This window comes from Diospyros lotus, chromosome 6 (genome assembly GCF_014633365.1).
Source record: "Diospyros lotus cultivar Yz01 chromosome 6, ASM1463336v1, whole genome shotgun sequence".
NCBI classification, from domain to species: Eukaryota; Viridiplantae; Streptophyta; class Magnoliopsida; order Ericales; family Ebenaceae; genus Diospyros; species Diospyros lotus.
The window spans coordinates 14,983,988-15,000,868 of record NC_068343.1 but is presented as its reverse complement, the minus strand read 5'-3'; the positions used below and the strand labels follow the sequence as shown (position 1 = coordinate 15,000,868).

At 33.1% G+C, this 16,881-nt stretch overlaps 1 protein-coding gene across 1 annotated transcript; it reads right to left on the bottom strand.

Moving 5' to 3' along the window:
• Positions 1–9,719: 9,719 nt before the first annotated feature.
• LOC127803198 (peroxidase 3-like) lies at positions 9,720–11,748 on the bottom strand. The gene is made up of 4 exons (XM_052339270.1): positions 11,530–11,748; positions 11,114–11,305; positions 10,748–10,913; positions 9,720–10,404 (listed from the first exon to the last, which is right to left on the bottom strand). The coding sequence occupies exons 1-4, from the start codon at positions 11,728–11,730 to the stop codon at positions 9,998–10,000; spliced, it is 966 nt and encodes a 321-aa protein (XP_052195230.1). The 5' UTR covers positions 11,731–11,748; the 3' UTR covers positions 9,720–9,997.
• Positions 11,749–16,881: the final 5,133 nt, after the last annotated feature.

Sequence of the window (16,881 nt, the reverse complement as noted above, 5' to 3'; positions counted from 1 at the left end):
TTTAATTGTCCTCTATTTTTTATTTTAAGAGGACAAATGTTAGAAGGCATAATAATTTATATTTATAATATCAAAGGATTAAGGATAATTTTAAAAGTTGGAGAGAGGAGGCAATTGCCCACCCTCAAAGATATGTAGTAATTCCGCCCTGATTGCCATTTATTATTCACTTGGATAAAACATCACAAATGAAAAATTTAGGAGAGTTCATCCTCATGAGCTTTGTATGCCTTTGGATTTATAATTGTCAAGTTCCTTTCAATAGAGAAGGAAATGACAGGATATATATATAGTTGGGCTATTTGGATATGGTAATGATGCATGCATGCACGGACAATTTATTTGTTTTGGTTACATTCCTTTGTCGGCGGTTTTAAAATCGCCGACAAAGGAAGAATTTTGCCGGCGGTTTTTAAGAATCGTTGGAAATTATTACTTTAAACAGCGGTTTATCAAAACCGCTAGTAATTAATTTTTCCTGGCAGTTTTCAACCGCCGAAAACCTTTCCCGACGCCGGTATTTTCGGCGATTTTTCAGCTTTTTTCGGCGATTTTTTCACCGCCGAAAAAAGTTGAAACTCTTGTAGTGATATAAATGGAGGAGCGAGAGAATTAGTTAGTAAGGGCTAAAATATACTGATAAAAATTGTCTACATAAACCAGGGGCGAAGCCACCTGAGGCCCAGTGGGGGCAAAAGATTTTTTTTTTTAAATTTTATTTTTTACAATAATTTACTATTAAAAATAAAAAAATATATTATATTTTACTACTAGAAATAAAAAAATAAGTATTGAAGAATGTAAATATATAATGGCCTAGTAGTAACAATCACAACATTTTTTATAATTTGCTCATAATTTTATTTTTTTACAATGATAATGTAAATAAAATTAAATATTAAAGAAAATTGTGAAGCAAAGAAAACAAGGAAGAAATTTATACAGAAGAAAATAAATAAATTAACAAAGCAAAAATTGAGCAAATTGATGTTGCACAAATTCCTATAGATTTCGGCTAAGAATTACAATGTCAATTTTTAGGATCAAATTAAAAGAGTCTACTTGCAAAGAGTTTGTGTTAGTCTCAAAATTAAGATGTTTCATTCTAGCTTGATTCAATGAATTTAATGATTGGTTGGAATATAATATAAGCAAAAATGTCGTCGTATTTTACTTATACTGTTATCTTTTTAAAAAAAAATAATGGGGAACAAGAAGATTATGATTCTTTCATGAAAGAATGGTTCAATAATTTTTTTTTAAAAAAGATAAATTTTAAGTTCATGTTAGAGATGCTAATAGTGCACATAATTAAGCTCGAAATAACTATGAAATTTTAATTAATCAAGAACAAAATATTAAAATAATTTTTTTCAGACAATTAAAACAAACACTGTGTGATTATTGTGTTAAGAAGAGAAAAGTTGTTAAATTAGTTTCTGATTATTATTAATTAGCTAAACTAATTTCGATTAGTTAGATCGGTTAAAAACAGAATTTTTGTTTTTGTTTTCTTTTCCTTCCTTCTTCTGTATATAAGTTCTATTTTTCTTTCATCAATGATATCGAGACATTCATTTCATAACATGGTATTAGAGCTATTGGTGCTCGTCTCTTCCCTCCGTGATACGACCATTGCAACTTTGATTGTTCTGTAAAGCTTCGTTTCTTTCTTTTCAAAAAATTTCGTTGTTTTTCCTTTCCTTTGTCAATAGCGACCATGGCCTCCAAACTCAATTCTATTAAAGATTCTTCCTCGCCGTATTATCTTCATCATTCTGAGAATCATAGCTCTGTGATTATTACTCCAGAGCTTACATCCACAAATTTCATCTCTTGGAAACGCTCATTCTTGCTTGCTGTTTCTATTAGGAATAAGCAAGGGTTCCTAGATGGTTTCATAGCTAAACCAGATCCAGAAGGTCCTCTCTACTTGTCGTGGATACGATGCAACAATTTGATTGTGGCATGGTTGTTGCGTTCTATTTCATCGCCGATTGCTTCAATTGTGTTTTACATGGAAAATGCACATCTCATTTGGAATACATTACTTCAAAGGTTTTCTCAACCTAATGAATCTAGAATTTGTCATCTACAATATCTATTATGCACTATTAATCAAGGTATGAAGTCCATTGACTCTTATTTTACTGAACTCAATGGAGTATTATTGAATTTGTCTAAATGCATCAATTGATTGTGTTCGACTTTTTTTTTACCAAGAACTAGCTTTTCATGATCAAGACGAGTTTAAAAATTTAAATAATTAATGTAATTTTCTTAAATAATTGTAATTTCTAGTATGAAAAGCTATAATAAATAATTGTTAAAAAAATATTTTAATATTATCTTATTTTTAAAATTATATTTTTTGTATTTAAGTTCGCCTCTACTGAACCAAAATCTTGACTCCGCCCCTAACATAAACAATACATATATCTTCAATATGCCTACAAGATTGATCATTTTGGTACCATTGTATATATGAGGCTTCATTTTTTTTTTGGTTGTGTTATGGCATCTTAATTTACAGTGAAGCAGAACCTAAGAACTATGGTGAGTGCCTCCATTACTGTTACTTTGTATTTTCATTAACTAAAGCCTCAGAGCTATGGGAATTTTACTAGATGACTAGTACATCAAATGAGATAAAGAGGCTTCATCAATTATTTAAAACTAAGTAGATCACTACTTATCTACAGATAAGGCAAGTCCACATACCTATAGGACTTGTCCCAACATAAACCCTTGGTATAAGTATATTTGTAGGCCTTATCGATTAATCAACTAAGTAAGTCAGAATCCATATGGGCAAAATGATGAGAAAAATCCAAGTCTATAGCCCGATCCAAAATTTAAACAGGGTCAAATAAATACAAACTATTGGGCTGTTATGTTGAACTTTTAACAAATGTTTTTAACCCTTTTGGGGGGCTAAGACTAGTGGTTTTGAATAGGAAAACTTGGGCTTGATTTGGACTTGAAATATGTGAAAATGAGCTTTGAGGAGAGCCTTAGATTAGGCCTACTGAGTTTTAAGATTATCCCAGAGTCAAAGACCAATTTAACTGAAGGCCCAAGTTGGGTTTTAAGTGTGGTTAAGGATATTGTTTAATGATTGGGAAATAAATGAATAAATTTATTTATTTTTGAGAATTAATAAATAATTACTGAGTAAGGTTACATTTTTGTTCAATACTATACTCATTCTGGACTATTAAACACATAGTTTAAACCTCTAATTTTTAGAGGTAAGAGTCTTATTCCTCTCTTTAAATGAAACTAGCAACCATTTTAAAATTAGGCTCAAGTCTTTAATTACCTATAGAAAGTGCATGCATTTCATAAATATACCTTCAATATTTATGCTACCTTAAAATATTCATCATTTAAACATATAAACTATGCTATTCCATCAAGATTGTAACATCTCACCTACTCAAGGCGTGTTATGTCTTAGGAAATTTTAGAATTTTTTTTTTATGTCAAATTACATCATTCTCGAAATTCCCTTAAACCTATTTAGTGCTCGACGAAATAATTTATACACTAGATATAAATAAAATCTTATAAAACGGAAACTAAAATCGAACTTGCTCATAGCATTTGAAACATAGATAACCGAACATAGTACTTGTTACAAAATTCTCACAATACATAAGCTCCCAAAGATAACGTACATTCTTGCTATACATAATACTTGAAATATTCATGCTACAACATAACATGGTACACTTGCTCATTTTTCGACAACTCGTGTCGTTACACATCTTCAATTTTCGTACCATCACTGCAAGTCCCGACTGGAACGTTGAATATTTTAGGGGCAAAACCCAAATTAGATGATGAACCATTTAAGTAAGGGTACAAAATATTTTAACATGTGTGTATGCAATGTCTTACTCATTGTAGATGTCAATTGCACCCTTCATGCTACCTATCATTTTTACGGTCACCTTTTTCGAAGCCGGGGTATATAGGGGCACCCTTGGTATAGTAGCGGTGCTAGTTCATACTCCCTACGGCCACGATGCATGTGATCAATGATATCAACGTGTACATATGCATTTCATAGCATGTTATGTGTGCAGTCTACATGATGGATACATATCAGAGCATGTCAATATGATGAAAACATTTCCAAAGATTGGAGTTTGAAACATAAATCACCTACAACCAATCATTTTCCATAAAACTAAATCCAGTTTGAGAAGTACCATTTTATTTTCCCAATTAAGCGTGACGACCTCGACAAATGTGTCAAACAAGCTATTTCCCAATCCTCGTGCCCTAAAAATTCCTAAAACATTAAATTTATTCCAAAATATCAATTTACTATTTTTCTCATAATTCTCATAATTTTCGCAATTTCTCCTTATTTTCTAAGTCTTATTTTCTCAAAAATTCATTATAAATATCTAAACCCTCATTTAACCCAATTTTTCTTCACTAATATTCTTAAAATAATATTTCTAGCCTTCTGGAATTTTTTTGTAATCTTTTAGATTAAATTCCTATTTTTTCCTTATTTCTATAATAACAAAATCACTTAAATAAATAATTAATTTAGTATTTTCTAGAAAACTTTTCCCAAAATAAGGCATAAACGAAATTCTAGATTTTTCCCAATATTTTTTCATTTCTTTTTTTTTTTCTTATCTTTTTCCACCTAGCGCGCGCGTGCAGGCCATGCGCCGCCTCCCCACGCCTTGGCGCGTGCAGCCATGTGCTCGACCTGGTTCGTCTTCTCCGGCGGCTGCTTCGCCGCCGGCGACGCTGCCGCACCACAAAGCTTTGAAATGAGCTTCTACCCCCCTAAACTCGACCCCCTAATCTCGAAAATGGCTTTAGAATTCAAAAAAAAAAAAAATTAAAAATACCTCATTTTGGCGTTTGAAGGCGCGGCTCCGGCGGTTGCGTAATTTTCCGGCGAGGCTTCGTTTCCTTGCTTCCGCTACTTCGTTGGCCACTAAATGCTCTACAAATCTCGCCCACGACGCAAGGATTAAAACCCCACTCACCAATCTCTTAAACGCTACCCCAATCACCCAATCTTTGAAGTAAAATTTTTTTATGAATAGCCTCGCTCGAACTTGGCTATTTATAGCCCAAACTCGACATGACTTGTCCCATCAAGGGCGGCCACGCGTCCTAAAGGCCACTCCGACGACCATTAAGGCATTAATGCCCCCCACCTCTGATTGCTTGTTACAGACGCGGCCAGAGCATGGCCATCGCGCCTGTTCCGATTTTCTGATTTTTTGACTTTTTTTATATATATAATATAATATACATATATATATATACATACGAATTTATCATATATAATATATATGTATACATACAACAGTATAAAAAAAATCCCAATTTTAACACATATAATTTCTGGTATTTTTTTTTATTATGATTAAACTATATACTTTATACAATTTAATTACAATATAAATAAATAAATTTATACATACCTCACCCCTATTAAATTTACTAATAATACTAAAATTCTAATAATTTCTCTAAGGTCTAAAATACCAAAATTATGATTATTATTCCCGATGTCTTAGGGTATTACATGTATGGTGCTCTAGCTCAATGGGTTATTGCTCGCTTAACTCCCTTTCACCATTTGTCTGCCTCATCTTGAAGCATGAAGGTGACACAGTTGACTTTTTCCTCTTTTTCATAGTGCAAGTGATCTAACAGTTTTTTCGTTTGTTCAATCCAGAATTCCCCTTCACTGGGGTCTGCACCAAGTTTCCTTTAAAAAACGGGAGGATTCTTTCAACGATAGAGGTCGAGCATGTTACTGCATAGCCATCCCGGGAGTGAGTTCCTTGCATAAATCCTATCATACTTCCCATTATTCGCTCCATTTGGTCAAGTCGATTGCTCCCATTCTCCTAGCTAGAGTCGCCTTCCGAGTTGTCACTTGCATTTCCCTCTGTATTGCTAGCTTGTTGATTGGGTGTCCTAGGTCCCACCGTTATCTCCCTTTGAGTGTTCACCATCTGGAAAGAAAAAATATCATTCTTGATTAGCTCATGAAGTCTTACCATTCATTAAAGTTTAACCTTCATATATTTGTACAGATATTATACATCTGATTACAAAATGTTATAGACAACACACTACATAAGTCATGGAGATAGTTAGAGCATTTCTAGCTATATCTACTTTGGTCCGGACGACTTCCATATCCAGGCGTTCTTTTCGTCTTCGGACTCGTACGGTGGTCCTTCGAGATCATCTCTAACCTCTTCGATCTCTTCCTCATCCTCGGAGTCTGTGTTCTCAAACTCAAGAGGGTTATTCTCGATCCAGAGTACAGGTACATCGTCTTCATCCTCTGCCTCGATCGGGCCTCCCATTTCTTCTTCCTCCTCCACCTCGATCGGGCCTCTCATTTCTTTTTCCTCCTCCGCCTCGATCGGGTCTCTCATTTCTTCGTCAGACTCCTCCACCAGCACCGGCACATATAGCTCCACCAGTTATTCGCGAATTCGCTCGCAATAAAGATGGCATTCGGGGAATTGCTTATCCTGCCGGACCCAATCAACGAAAGCTTGCAGATCGCCTTCAAAAACACCAACAAGTATATTTATCTGGAATTAGACTAAGCCAGGCTAGAGTCGATAACTAGGGGGTACGTTGTCGATGATTTCTTTCATCTGGACCAGATGCTCCATGATGCCTTCATCCGGTTCCGGTTCTCAAGACGATGTGCCCAATGATCAACTAATTCTTATTCTGAAAAGTTTCCCGTCATCTTGTCATCATAACCCCCGTTAGTACCCCTAATTGACCTCGAGTTGGTACTTCTAAACCTCTTAGATTCCTAATATAAAGGGCTGATGTTTAGTCTAAGTTCTCATTTCTAGGTACTCTACTTAGTTGAGCTCTGATACCAACTGTAACATCCTACGTCGAGCGATAGGAAATACTGGAACAACTTACCATAATGGGCCTATGCGAACTTCCCAGGGGATCACCCATCCTTGGATTTCCCCATGTGAAGCACACTTAATCCTGGAGTTCTTTGCTTGCATTCAACTCAAAAGGTATCCGGCTGATGTTGTTTCCTTCCTTACTTATTCTCGATATATACTATTCTCTTATGGGCTCCCGGGGTATTACAAAGATTATGGCATAACACATAGAATTAATGTTCAAATTAGCCTATGATTTTTTCAATTGCAGTTAATTAAACCAAAATTTTAATTTATGGCCTTATTAGCCCATAACTTTTTCAATTTGACTCAATTAAATTTAATTTTTAATTTGTCCCCTTATTAGGGCGAATCAAACCCAAAATAGTTTTTCCTTCAGCATGTGGCATTCACTAGCTCAAAGGAGAAAAATAATTTTCATAGTTGAAGTTTAATCTATTATAATTTTTTTTTCCTAATTATAGTGTTGTCATATTCAAAGTAATGACATATAAGATGAATAACAAGAGAAGAAATGGACATTCTTGATATCGACTTATAGTTGATTGTGACTTTATTATCAAATTAAAATTTTTATTGAATTGAAAAGGCATGAGTGGATTTTACAAAGATTACCTCTTTCTCTTTTTCAATTTTATTTTTATTAAAAAAATATTTATAAAAAATATTTTAATATAATAAATTATTTTTTCCCTTTGAGCCAAGTGAATGTCACTTACTGAAAAGAAGGCATTTGAGATTTAAATGGTCACAAAATACAAGTATTAGGTTAATAAGATTATAAATTAAAAATTGGATCTGATTGACTGCAATTAAAAAAGTCATGGACTAATAAGATCATAAATTAAAAATTGGGTCTAATTGATTGCAATTAAAAAAACTGTGGGCTAATTTTAACTCTAATCCTATGGCAAATAGGGATTTATACAAACCAATTTCATTGTTCCAAAAATACATTTCAATGCTTCCTTTTCTGGTTGAATAATGATTAGAAATCCACTAAAAATCTCATTGCATGAAAAAGTAAAAAAAGAAAAATGGTGTTATATTAATGTTTACGATCAAATTATAAAAATGAACGCAAGAACATTTTTTGTTTAATTTTTTATGTCCCGATTGGATTAACTTAGTTGATTTCCATGTCATTGTCCACCTTGATAAAATCAACGACGCAAAAGACAAAAAAGCTCCACAAAAAAGTCAAAATTCGGTGAGAGTGTTGAATTGAAGGTCCAAAAAAATTCTTTTTTCATGTCACACCATTCCATCACCTTTTTGGAGGACCATTTTAGGTTTGTAACGTGTGATATTTTAAAAACTCAACATCAGCATCAGCATGCATAATCCAACCAACTTAAAATCATCTATAAAAAAAAATAAATACATAAATCAATAAATTCATGGCGTATGTTTCGACTCCTTAAAATATAAATAGATTATATCATTTAAGATATAATAGAAAATAAATTGAGACTCGTTAGATTTGAATTATTCGAAATTTCAAATTCACTAATATTTTTATTCAGATAATTATATATTCATATGAATCGATCAACATTTTCAATTCAAGTACAAAATTCAAATAAATTGAAAGTAACGGCGGTGCAAAATAAATGCTTGATTGGCGCTTGTTATAATTAATATGTTTGATAAATAACTAAGCAATCGACAATTGATTTATTTGACACATATCAAGCCCAAAATGAACCCAAACTTTTATATATTTTCTTGATATATAGAGGCATCATCTGGAATTATATTATAGGAAATGTGCTAATACAGCTTAGTGGGTTGGCAGTAGTCATCACCACTTAGTTTAAGAAGAAAAATAGACAGAAAGTAGAGAAACAGATAATTATAGAAATTTTGTATTGAATTCTGGATCAAAATTACAGTACACATCACTTTCTTTTCTTTTTTTTATGTATCCATCTCTATCTCTTGGCCCCAGACTACAAATTAATAGTAATTTGATCTTTATTTGAATTCTGATAATCTTTTACCTTTTTAACCTATAGGTGAAAGTCACAACCCACATTTCTAATTTATATATACAAAGAGACCTGGGCCAACCTATTGAAGCATAATACATCACATTCAAATAAAGGGAAAGTGTCTATTAATGAAGAAGGATGATTTTCATCCTTTTGCTTTTTCTTTTTGTTATTTTCTGCTTTTTACTTTTCTGTTTGCTGAGCTGTACAGAGGGACAATAATGTATTCTTTCTTTTATAGGTTATTAGAAGATTCATTTTGTAATGGTATATAGATGATTGAGTGTAACGTTTTCAGGGATAAGATCAGATAATATTTTCTCTCCATTTTCTGGGCCTTTTTCTTCTCTGCATTCCTCAGTTCTTCATTTTGTTACACAACCTGCTAGGACGTGTGGTGTGGAGCTCCATTGGCCTTTCTGCTTTGAAGGACAATGGAGTAGCTGGCACAATGGAAACCAAATAGAACACCAAGAATAGTCCCTTCGTCAAATTCATTATCTGGAGAAACCTTTATTATATAAATTTTTTATATCTTTAATGAAATGATACATTCAGGCATGGAGTTATCGGCTAAGTTGGGGGTAATTCTTGTACATTGTTAAGCAAAAATTGTTATATAAAATTATAGCAAAAAATTATATAAAATTTCTATCCACATATATATAGGTAAGGTCAATATATTAGGCAAAGAGAGAAGTTTATGTGGGTTACAATCATGATGGCATTAATGTGAGTAAAAACTATCTCATCAGAACTTTTCATTAGAATGATGGGAGAATTGATAAATTAATCACACCATTCCTGTCATGATTTATGATTTATTAATTCTTTTAATGGACCCTCTTCATGTTTGACATATAAGCCGCGCAAAAATCAAGAAGAGGTACAGGGTAGGATTTTCCAAATTACAACATCTAGATTACAGCCTCCCTGGAACAACACACTTTGCTAGTATAACAACAAAATCATGTATACTAAGACCAATGACCTTATTCAAATAAGAATGGCTACTACTTCCCAAAGCTCACAAACACCACCCACAAGTACACCAAATTCTCAAGAGTTAACAGCACGACACTTGTTCCTAATCTGTCCTGAAGTTCCCGTCAGCACTTCAATCGCCCCCATTCGCTTCATTGATTGCGCAAACTCGGTGAAGAACTTGTTAGAGTCGAGCATCTCATCAACAACATTACTAGAACCCTTGTTGGTTAGAAGAGCAGCATCCGACTGGAAAAGGCCTTCGTGCAGCTTCAAGATGGTGAAATAATGGTTGTCAAAGTTTTGAGAGCTCCCTGGGTCCATTTCCACTACTGTTGTCTTGTCTGAGAGGCTTTTGCATTTTGTTCTCAGGGTTGCAGCATAGGTTGAGTTCAGGGAAGGATCCGCGTCGCCTTTGCCAGTGAAGTTGTACAGCCTGTTGCTGAAGAAATTGCAGTGTCCAACACCAATGGTGTGTCCACCTAACCACATTGAGCCAAATGCAGTTAGAACATTCTCGAAATTAGTGTAAAATTCTTAACACTTTCGAAGAGTCGTCTCGATTAATGGAAAGATTCGCTATTATTGCTAGGATATATATTTTAACATGTGCACCTAACTAGTTGTATATATATATATATACCCATGGGCCAGCACAATATGCCTTCAGAGGTGATTATATAAAGAAGACAAACATATAAAACAGCACAAAATACAAAGATAGTGGCTTGAACGGAACCTAATTAATCTTAGGGTTCTGGTTTGAATAAAATTTAATTTTGTTGCATGCTAGGTAGAGAACTAATTGGCCATGTGTTTAATTACCTGATAGCACAACAAGATCATGAACTGTAAGACCTTTGTTGGCGAAAGATTGCTTGAGGGTGGTGAAGTTGAAGAATGGTGAAGGGATGTTTGCCAGAGCCTCCGAGGCCCGCGAAATAGATCCATCTCTCCTGCCAGTTAGCACTTCCCACATCGATTTCTTGAACTGCAAACAGTCACCACCTCACATTAATTATTTTCTTCTCATCGATCGACGTAATATTGATCACTACTGGATGCATCATGCATGAGAATCCATATATAATTCATATGATTCATGAAAATCTCTGTATATGATTCATGAAAATCTCGTAGACAGATAATAAATAATAATGAATATAATGTTCAGTGGTTGTCGGACTTCACTTGGTAGGAAACAGAGTCTCTAGCAGCCAAAGCAAGAATATCTGAGCAAGAAACTGTGGCGGGGCAAGCCTCTTCCAGTTTGGACTTGATTTCGTCAATAACATCAAAACCTGAAAGTGAAAGGTTTGGAACGGCATCCTTCTCAGCTGAATTGCTGGCAGTAGAGTCCAGCAGCACAGAGCCATCACAACCCTTAACAAGTTAAAACACATAAATTAACTCAAATATGAGTAATAAAGTAAACCAAATTAACTTTTGCTCGGAATGACATGAAAAATAAATAAATTCATAAGCATAAAAATGTCACCGACGCGTATCAGTGTGTACCAAAAATATTTTATTTAAAAGTTATACAATGAACCATGAACATATGATGATCTTGATGACTGAAATATGAGAAACGAAGTGTTTGTTACCCTAACAAAACAATCGTGGAAATGCATCCTTAGAAGCTTAGCAGGCAATGCTGAATTGGTGGCCACATTGCTCCAGGTGACGTTTTGAACAATCTGCTCAGCTAAAGGACAGCTCTTTTTGTAGAAGTTCTTCCTCAACCCGCCTCCATGGCAGGTTCCGAGAATTACAGCAAGGATGAACAAACTGAAGCCGTTCTTCATCTCTCTCTCTCTCTCTCTCTCTCTTTCTATTTCTTTCCCTCAATTCTGTACTTCCATTCTCAAGTTTGAAGCATCCTTTTATACACAGAAAGTGAGCAATTCCTCCCCCCCCCCCCCCCCCCCCATTTTTTTTGGGTGTCACATGCCCAGAAAATAATGTAGAAAAGCCAGGCTCTCCATTATTTTATGCTATTCTGACCATCCGTCTTCGACCCCGGGAAAAGATTGTATGAAATGATGTGGTTTATTAGTTTTATTTATAAATTCAGAAGAAAGAATTAATTATTCATTATTGCAAATTATAATACCACTGTTAAATCATTCTATATTACTTAGACTCCCTATATAAAAAGTTTAAATGGGTATATGTTCCCCAATCTGAAAAATAAAATACTTTCCATTAGAGATTATTTTATTATAAAAACAAAAACATCACCAAAAAGATTAAATTTGTGACTAGTAAGTTAAAAAAAACAAAAAAAATAACTCGTATAATTGTGAAGTATTATCACACATCATCTTAGAGATATTTTCCATAGAAATTTTAAGATCCATATGAATAAATTTTTCCCATCTTAATTAAAATTGGAATATTACTGCTCATTTGATGCTAGTTTAATTTCAGAGACGAGGACGAAGCAACTAAATCTGCAGGTTGGTGTTGGTCGCTAAAACCATTTTTTCCTACCAAAAGCTGATTCATTATTTAAAAAGCTTTCATATCTAAAATGGATAAACAAATTAAAGAAACGGTTCAGCTATAGCTTTCAGTGCACAGATAGATTAGTTGGATCGCCGTTCGCCAATGCTTTGGCATGGGTGCACCCAATTTTCCTCCTCCATTCTCTCTAAGAAACCTCCGGCAAAAAAGAAATTAGATTAATGGGATTGGGAGCTACAAAACTAGATAGTGTTGGAAGATAAGGCCAAGTTGATGTTTGCAGTCTTTATTTAATTAGACTGGCCCCCCGATCGATTTTATTAATCTTGCTTGCGTATAATGCATGCATGCATGATATTCCTAATGTATAGACAACCCATGTCTATCCATTTATTAATTAGGGCACCGCGAAATCATATTTTTATTCTGGTAGGTGTGATGATTATTTTAATTATAAATTTTTATGTATATTTTTTAGTTAATTTAACATCTATTTTTTAATATTTTTTTCCCGTGGCAACCTAAACTTTTTGTTATTTGAATTATATTTATATATCTGTATTTTCGAGTCAATTTAATTCATATACTTTGATGTATAAAAATAATAAAATGAGATTAGTCAGGATTTTGATTCTATATATCTCTCTTGCCTTTCTTTGTTTCTCTCCGTTTACTCTCTTTATTTTTGTAAATTTAATATTTTTTTATTAATATATTTGTAATCTTGAAAAAATTACAGACAAATTGTGCTTGCAATTTCTTTCAATGGATTGATACTCTCTTACTTGATATGTCCAAATAATCATAATATATTTGGTGAAGAAAGTGAAAGAGTAAGAGAATGAAGGAAAACAATTGTTGGCAGTGTTTTTAACTTGACAAATTAGTCAAAGTTCTCCGCCAATGTGTTAATTCATCTCATTTTGTTTTTTTTTATACATTAAAATATATGAATTAAATTGACTTAAAAATACAAGTAACAAGTTAAAAATTTAGTAATTATTATCAAATTAATTAAACTGCAAAGAATGATTTATTATAGAACATAAAATTAGACCAGTAATGTTGCTTGCCCGTATCACAATAGAAGAAACTTACCATTTCAATAAAGATCAAATGCCTTGTTTTTGTATTTCGTACTGATCATTAGGAAACTTTTTTTGCTAATAAGAACTATATATTTTGTGCTTCTAATTGAAATCCTTACTAGGGGTGTTCGCGGTGCGATTTGGTTGGTTTGAATCATTTTCAGCACGTCAAATTACTAGTGCGATTTTTCAACCAAACCAAACCACGGTCTGGTTTGAGTTTGGCCAAACAGCATCAAACCAAACCGCATTTATGGTCTGGTTTGGTGTAGTTTATCGCGGTTTGAAATAAAAAAAATATTTAAAAATAGTAAATAAAGACACAAATATTGGTAAATAAAGACAATTAAATATAAATAAATAGGAACAAAAAATAAAGACAAAATATTGTAAAAAATAAATAGGATGGTACTGCCAATTATTAGATTTTTATAATAATAATTTTTTTATAATTTTTTTTATTATTTTCTTGGGCGGTTTGGTTTTCTAACTGTCGAAACCGCAAACCATGTGGTTTGGATAGAATCCAAACTTCGGTTTGGTTTGACCGGTTTCCGCGATGTATCGATTTTTTTGAACACCCCTAATTCTTAGACTGGGTCAAGAATGATACCAGGAGCAGGTATGTATGGTGTCCTACTGGCCAAATTCATATTTTTTTCTTTTTTTCTTTTTATTTTTATATTTTTTAATAATTTTTAAAATTTTTTATTATTTTGATTACACTTATGTACCTATATCTATATTTTCGATTCAATTTAACTTATGTATTTTAACATTTTTTCATATAACAACTTTGAATTTTTCATTATAACTTAGCAAATACATAAAATAAATAAATAAAGAAGCAATGGTTTTCAAGTTTTTTCTCAAGAGAGACCCAACTGATCTTGGAAGCAATTTAATTAACATTTTGAAGATTTTGTATAAAAATCTACATAATTTTACGTACATATGAAATTTGTAGTAAAAGTCCTAGTGAGTGAATAAAAGAACAATTTTGATTTTAGTATGAATTTTTTGAAAAATTCAAAGAAAAACAACTTGAAAGAAACTCAATGATTTCCAAATTAAGAAGAAGAAGAAGCCAGCAATGGGTTCATCCACCACTGAGTCCATAGCAATGTCTATTAATGGCAGTCACGGGAACTATATATTGTTTCTTTGTTTTTTATTTTTCTTTATTTTATGTATTTGTTCACATCATAATTTTTTATAGATTCTGATAAAAAATTTATCGAGAGGCTAAATTATAATAAAATCAAAATTTTAAATTAAATATAAAAACTAATTTATTATAAATATAAAATTCAAACACCAATAATATTATTTACCATGGTGATTTTATCCTATCTATTTGAAATTAGTTTCTTGCATGCTTTGGTTAACTTTGACATAGATTTGCCCTATTTTTTATACTTGAGAATATATAGTGGATGTGTCGGCCATTACAATGCCATTGTGATTTGTGGGTTTCGTAAAAGCAGGTGGCTGTCGGTGAGGTTCGAACTATTCGTGATCGATCTTGATCATTGCAATAAGAAATGCAGTTGGAAACACCAAAGTCAAGGTCAATAAAGTTGGCTTAATTAATTACAAAATTGTTTAATTAGCAAGAGGGACCCATCATCAGGAACCGATCTGGGGGAGAGCTGCCCCCATATCCATAGATATTTTAGCCCCTCTCCTCCTCAAATGATCCAGATCCACAGGGTAGATCAGGGGGAGGGCTAAGACTGACACGGGTACAGTCCGGGCCTGCCCCTACATCCGTATGATTAGCATGTTATGCTTTAGGAATATTAAGACGCAGCAAGCACCAAGATTCCTTGGGCACATGGCTGGGCTGCAACTCAATAATTCGTGGCCTTTTCCAACCATCTGCCCCGGCTGCTTTTAAGGGCAAGATATGGTTGATTTGCAGTCCAATAATGCAAATAATTAAATATTAGATTACTGATTATGTGTTGAAGAACATAAATTGTGTTTGAAGAAATGTGTTTTATATGACCACATGCATCAATCCATGAATGGAAATTCAAAGACTTGTACAAGTAATTAACATGTTTGAAGAACCTTTTAGGGGTTCAAATATCTTGGAAATCAAAGAGATGAAGTCTCAAATTCATCAAATGAAGCACTCAAACTGACAGTGTGGAAATATAATTCTTTTAGCTAGGAAGCCCAATTTGTTTAATACTTTTACAATTACATTTATTTACGTTAGGATTTTTCTGTAATAATACAATTATCTTTCTCCAATTTCACCTCGCATTGTGAAGCCTAGAGAATGGCAAGGCTCCAGTTGTAACTAGTTTTCGTTGTTTAATTTTTTTATTTTAATAATAAGATTACTCCTATTTGATTAAAGGGGAGGAGCAATAACTTAGAATTAGTGCCCCCTTTAGTGAAGTTTTTGCTAGATAAAAACAAAAAATTTGGGTTAATTTCTCAATTTGACCAATTATTGAAGTTTGTGATAAGTCTTTATAGTTTCAAACAATCATACTAAATAGGGTTAGGGCACCTCGAAACACGCCTATGGTGTCACTAATCTCTTGAAAAAAAAATGAAGGAAAAAAACTAAAATTAAGGCAAAAAAAAGAGAGATTTAGTATGTTCTTGAAGCACATAAGAGCCAGCTCTTCCCATTTTCATTAAAACTATAACTATATGAGTATTGTTTATCATGGATGAGTGTGCGAAATATGGGCAAGGAACCTCTAGATCTGATTATGATAGTGTATTTAGCTTGGTGACAAAATTGGCTCAACGGGTTGGAGCCCTAAGTCATTATTAATTTAGGGGCCTTTTAAAATATAATAATTTTTTTTTTAATTTTTTACAATAAGTAGAATTAGATTTTGAAAACATTTTAGGGCCCCTTTTTTGGGAGGCCCTAAGCATAGGCCTTAGTAGCTTTGTTTTTGAGCTGGCCTTGCTTGATGAATGGGGCACTACAAGAGTTTCGTTTTTTCCTGGCGATGAAAAAATTACCAGAAAAAATGAAAAAATTGTCGGTAAAAATTTTACCGGCAGTATTCATAATCGCCTGAAATACTTCCGTCAGAAAAACTTGTCGGCGGTTGAAAATCGCCCGAAAAAAACTATTTACCAGCGGTTTAAAAAATCGCCAGTAAAATTAATAATTACCAGCGGTATTTATAAATCGCCGGTAAATAATTTTTTTTCTGATGGTTTTAAAAAATCGTCGGCAAATTAATAACTTTGCCGGCAAATTTTAGAAACCGCCGGCAAAGGTCAACCGCGGCAAAACTCCAAAAAATCGTCGAAAATTTGAGAAACAAGATTTTTAAAAATTATATAACAATATATAACCTGTATAACAAAAAAACCACCAATAATCAATAATAACTTGTATAACAAAAAATCACCAACAAT

What these genes read in the sequence shown, in the direction of transcription:
- LOC127803198 (XM_052339270.1), bottom strand. Translation starts at nt 11,730, where the DNA reads ATGAAGAACGGCTTCAGTTTGTTCATCCTTGCTGTAATTCTCGGAACC. An exon ending in TCCACGATTGTTTTGTTAGG is followed by an intron (nt 11,306 to 11,529) that starts GTAACAAACACT and finishes TAACTTGTTAAG; the next exon opens with GGTTGTGATGGCTCTGTGCT. An exon ending in TGATCTTGTTGTGCTATCAG is followed by an intron (nt 10,405 to 10,747) that starts GTAATTAAACAC and finishes CAATGTGGTTAG; the next exon opens with GTGGACACACCATTGGTGTT.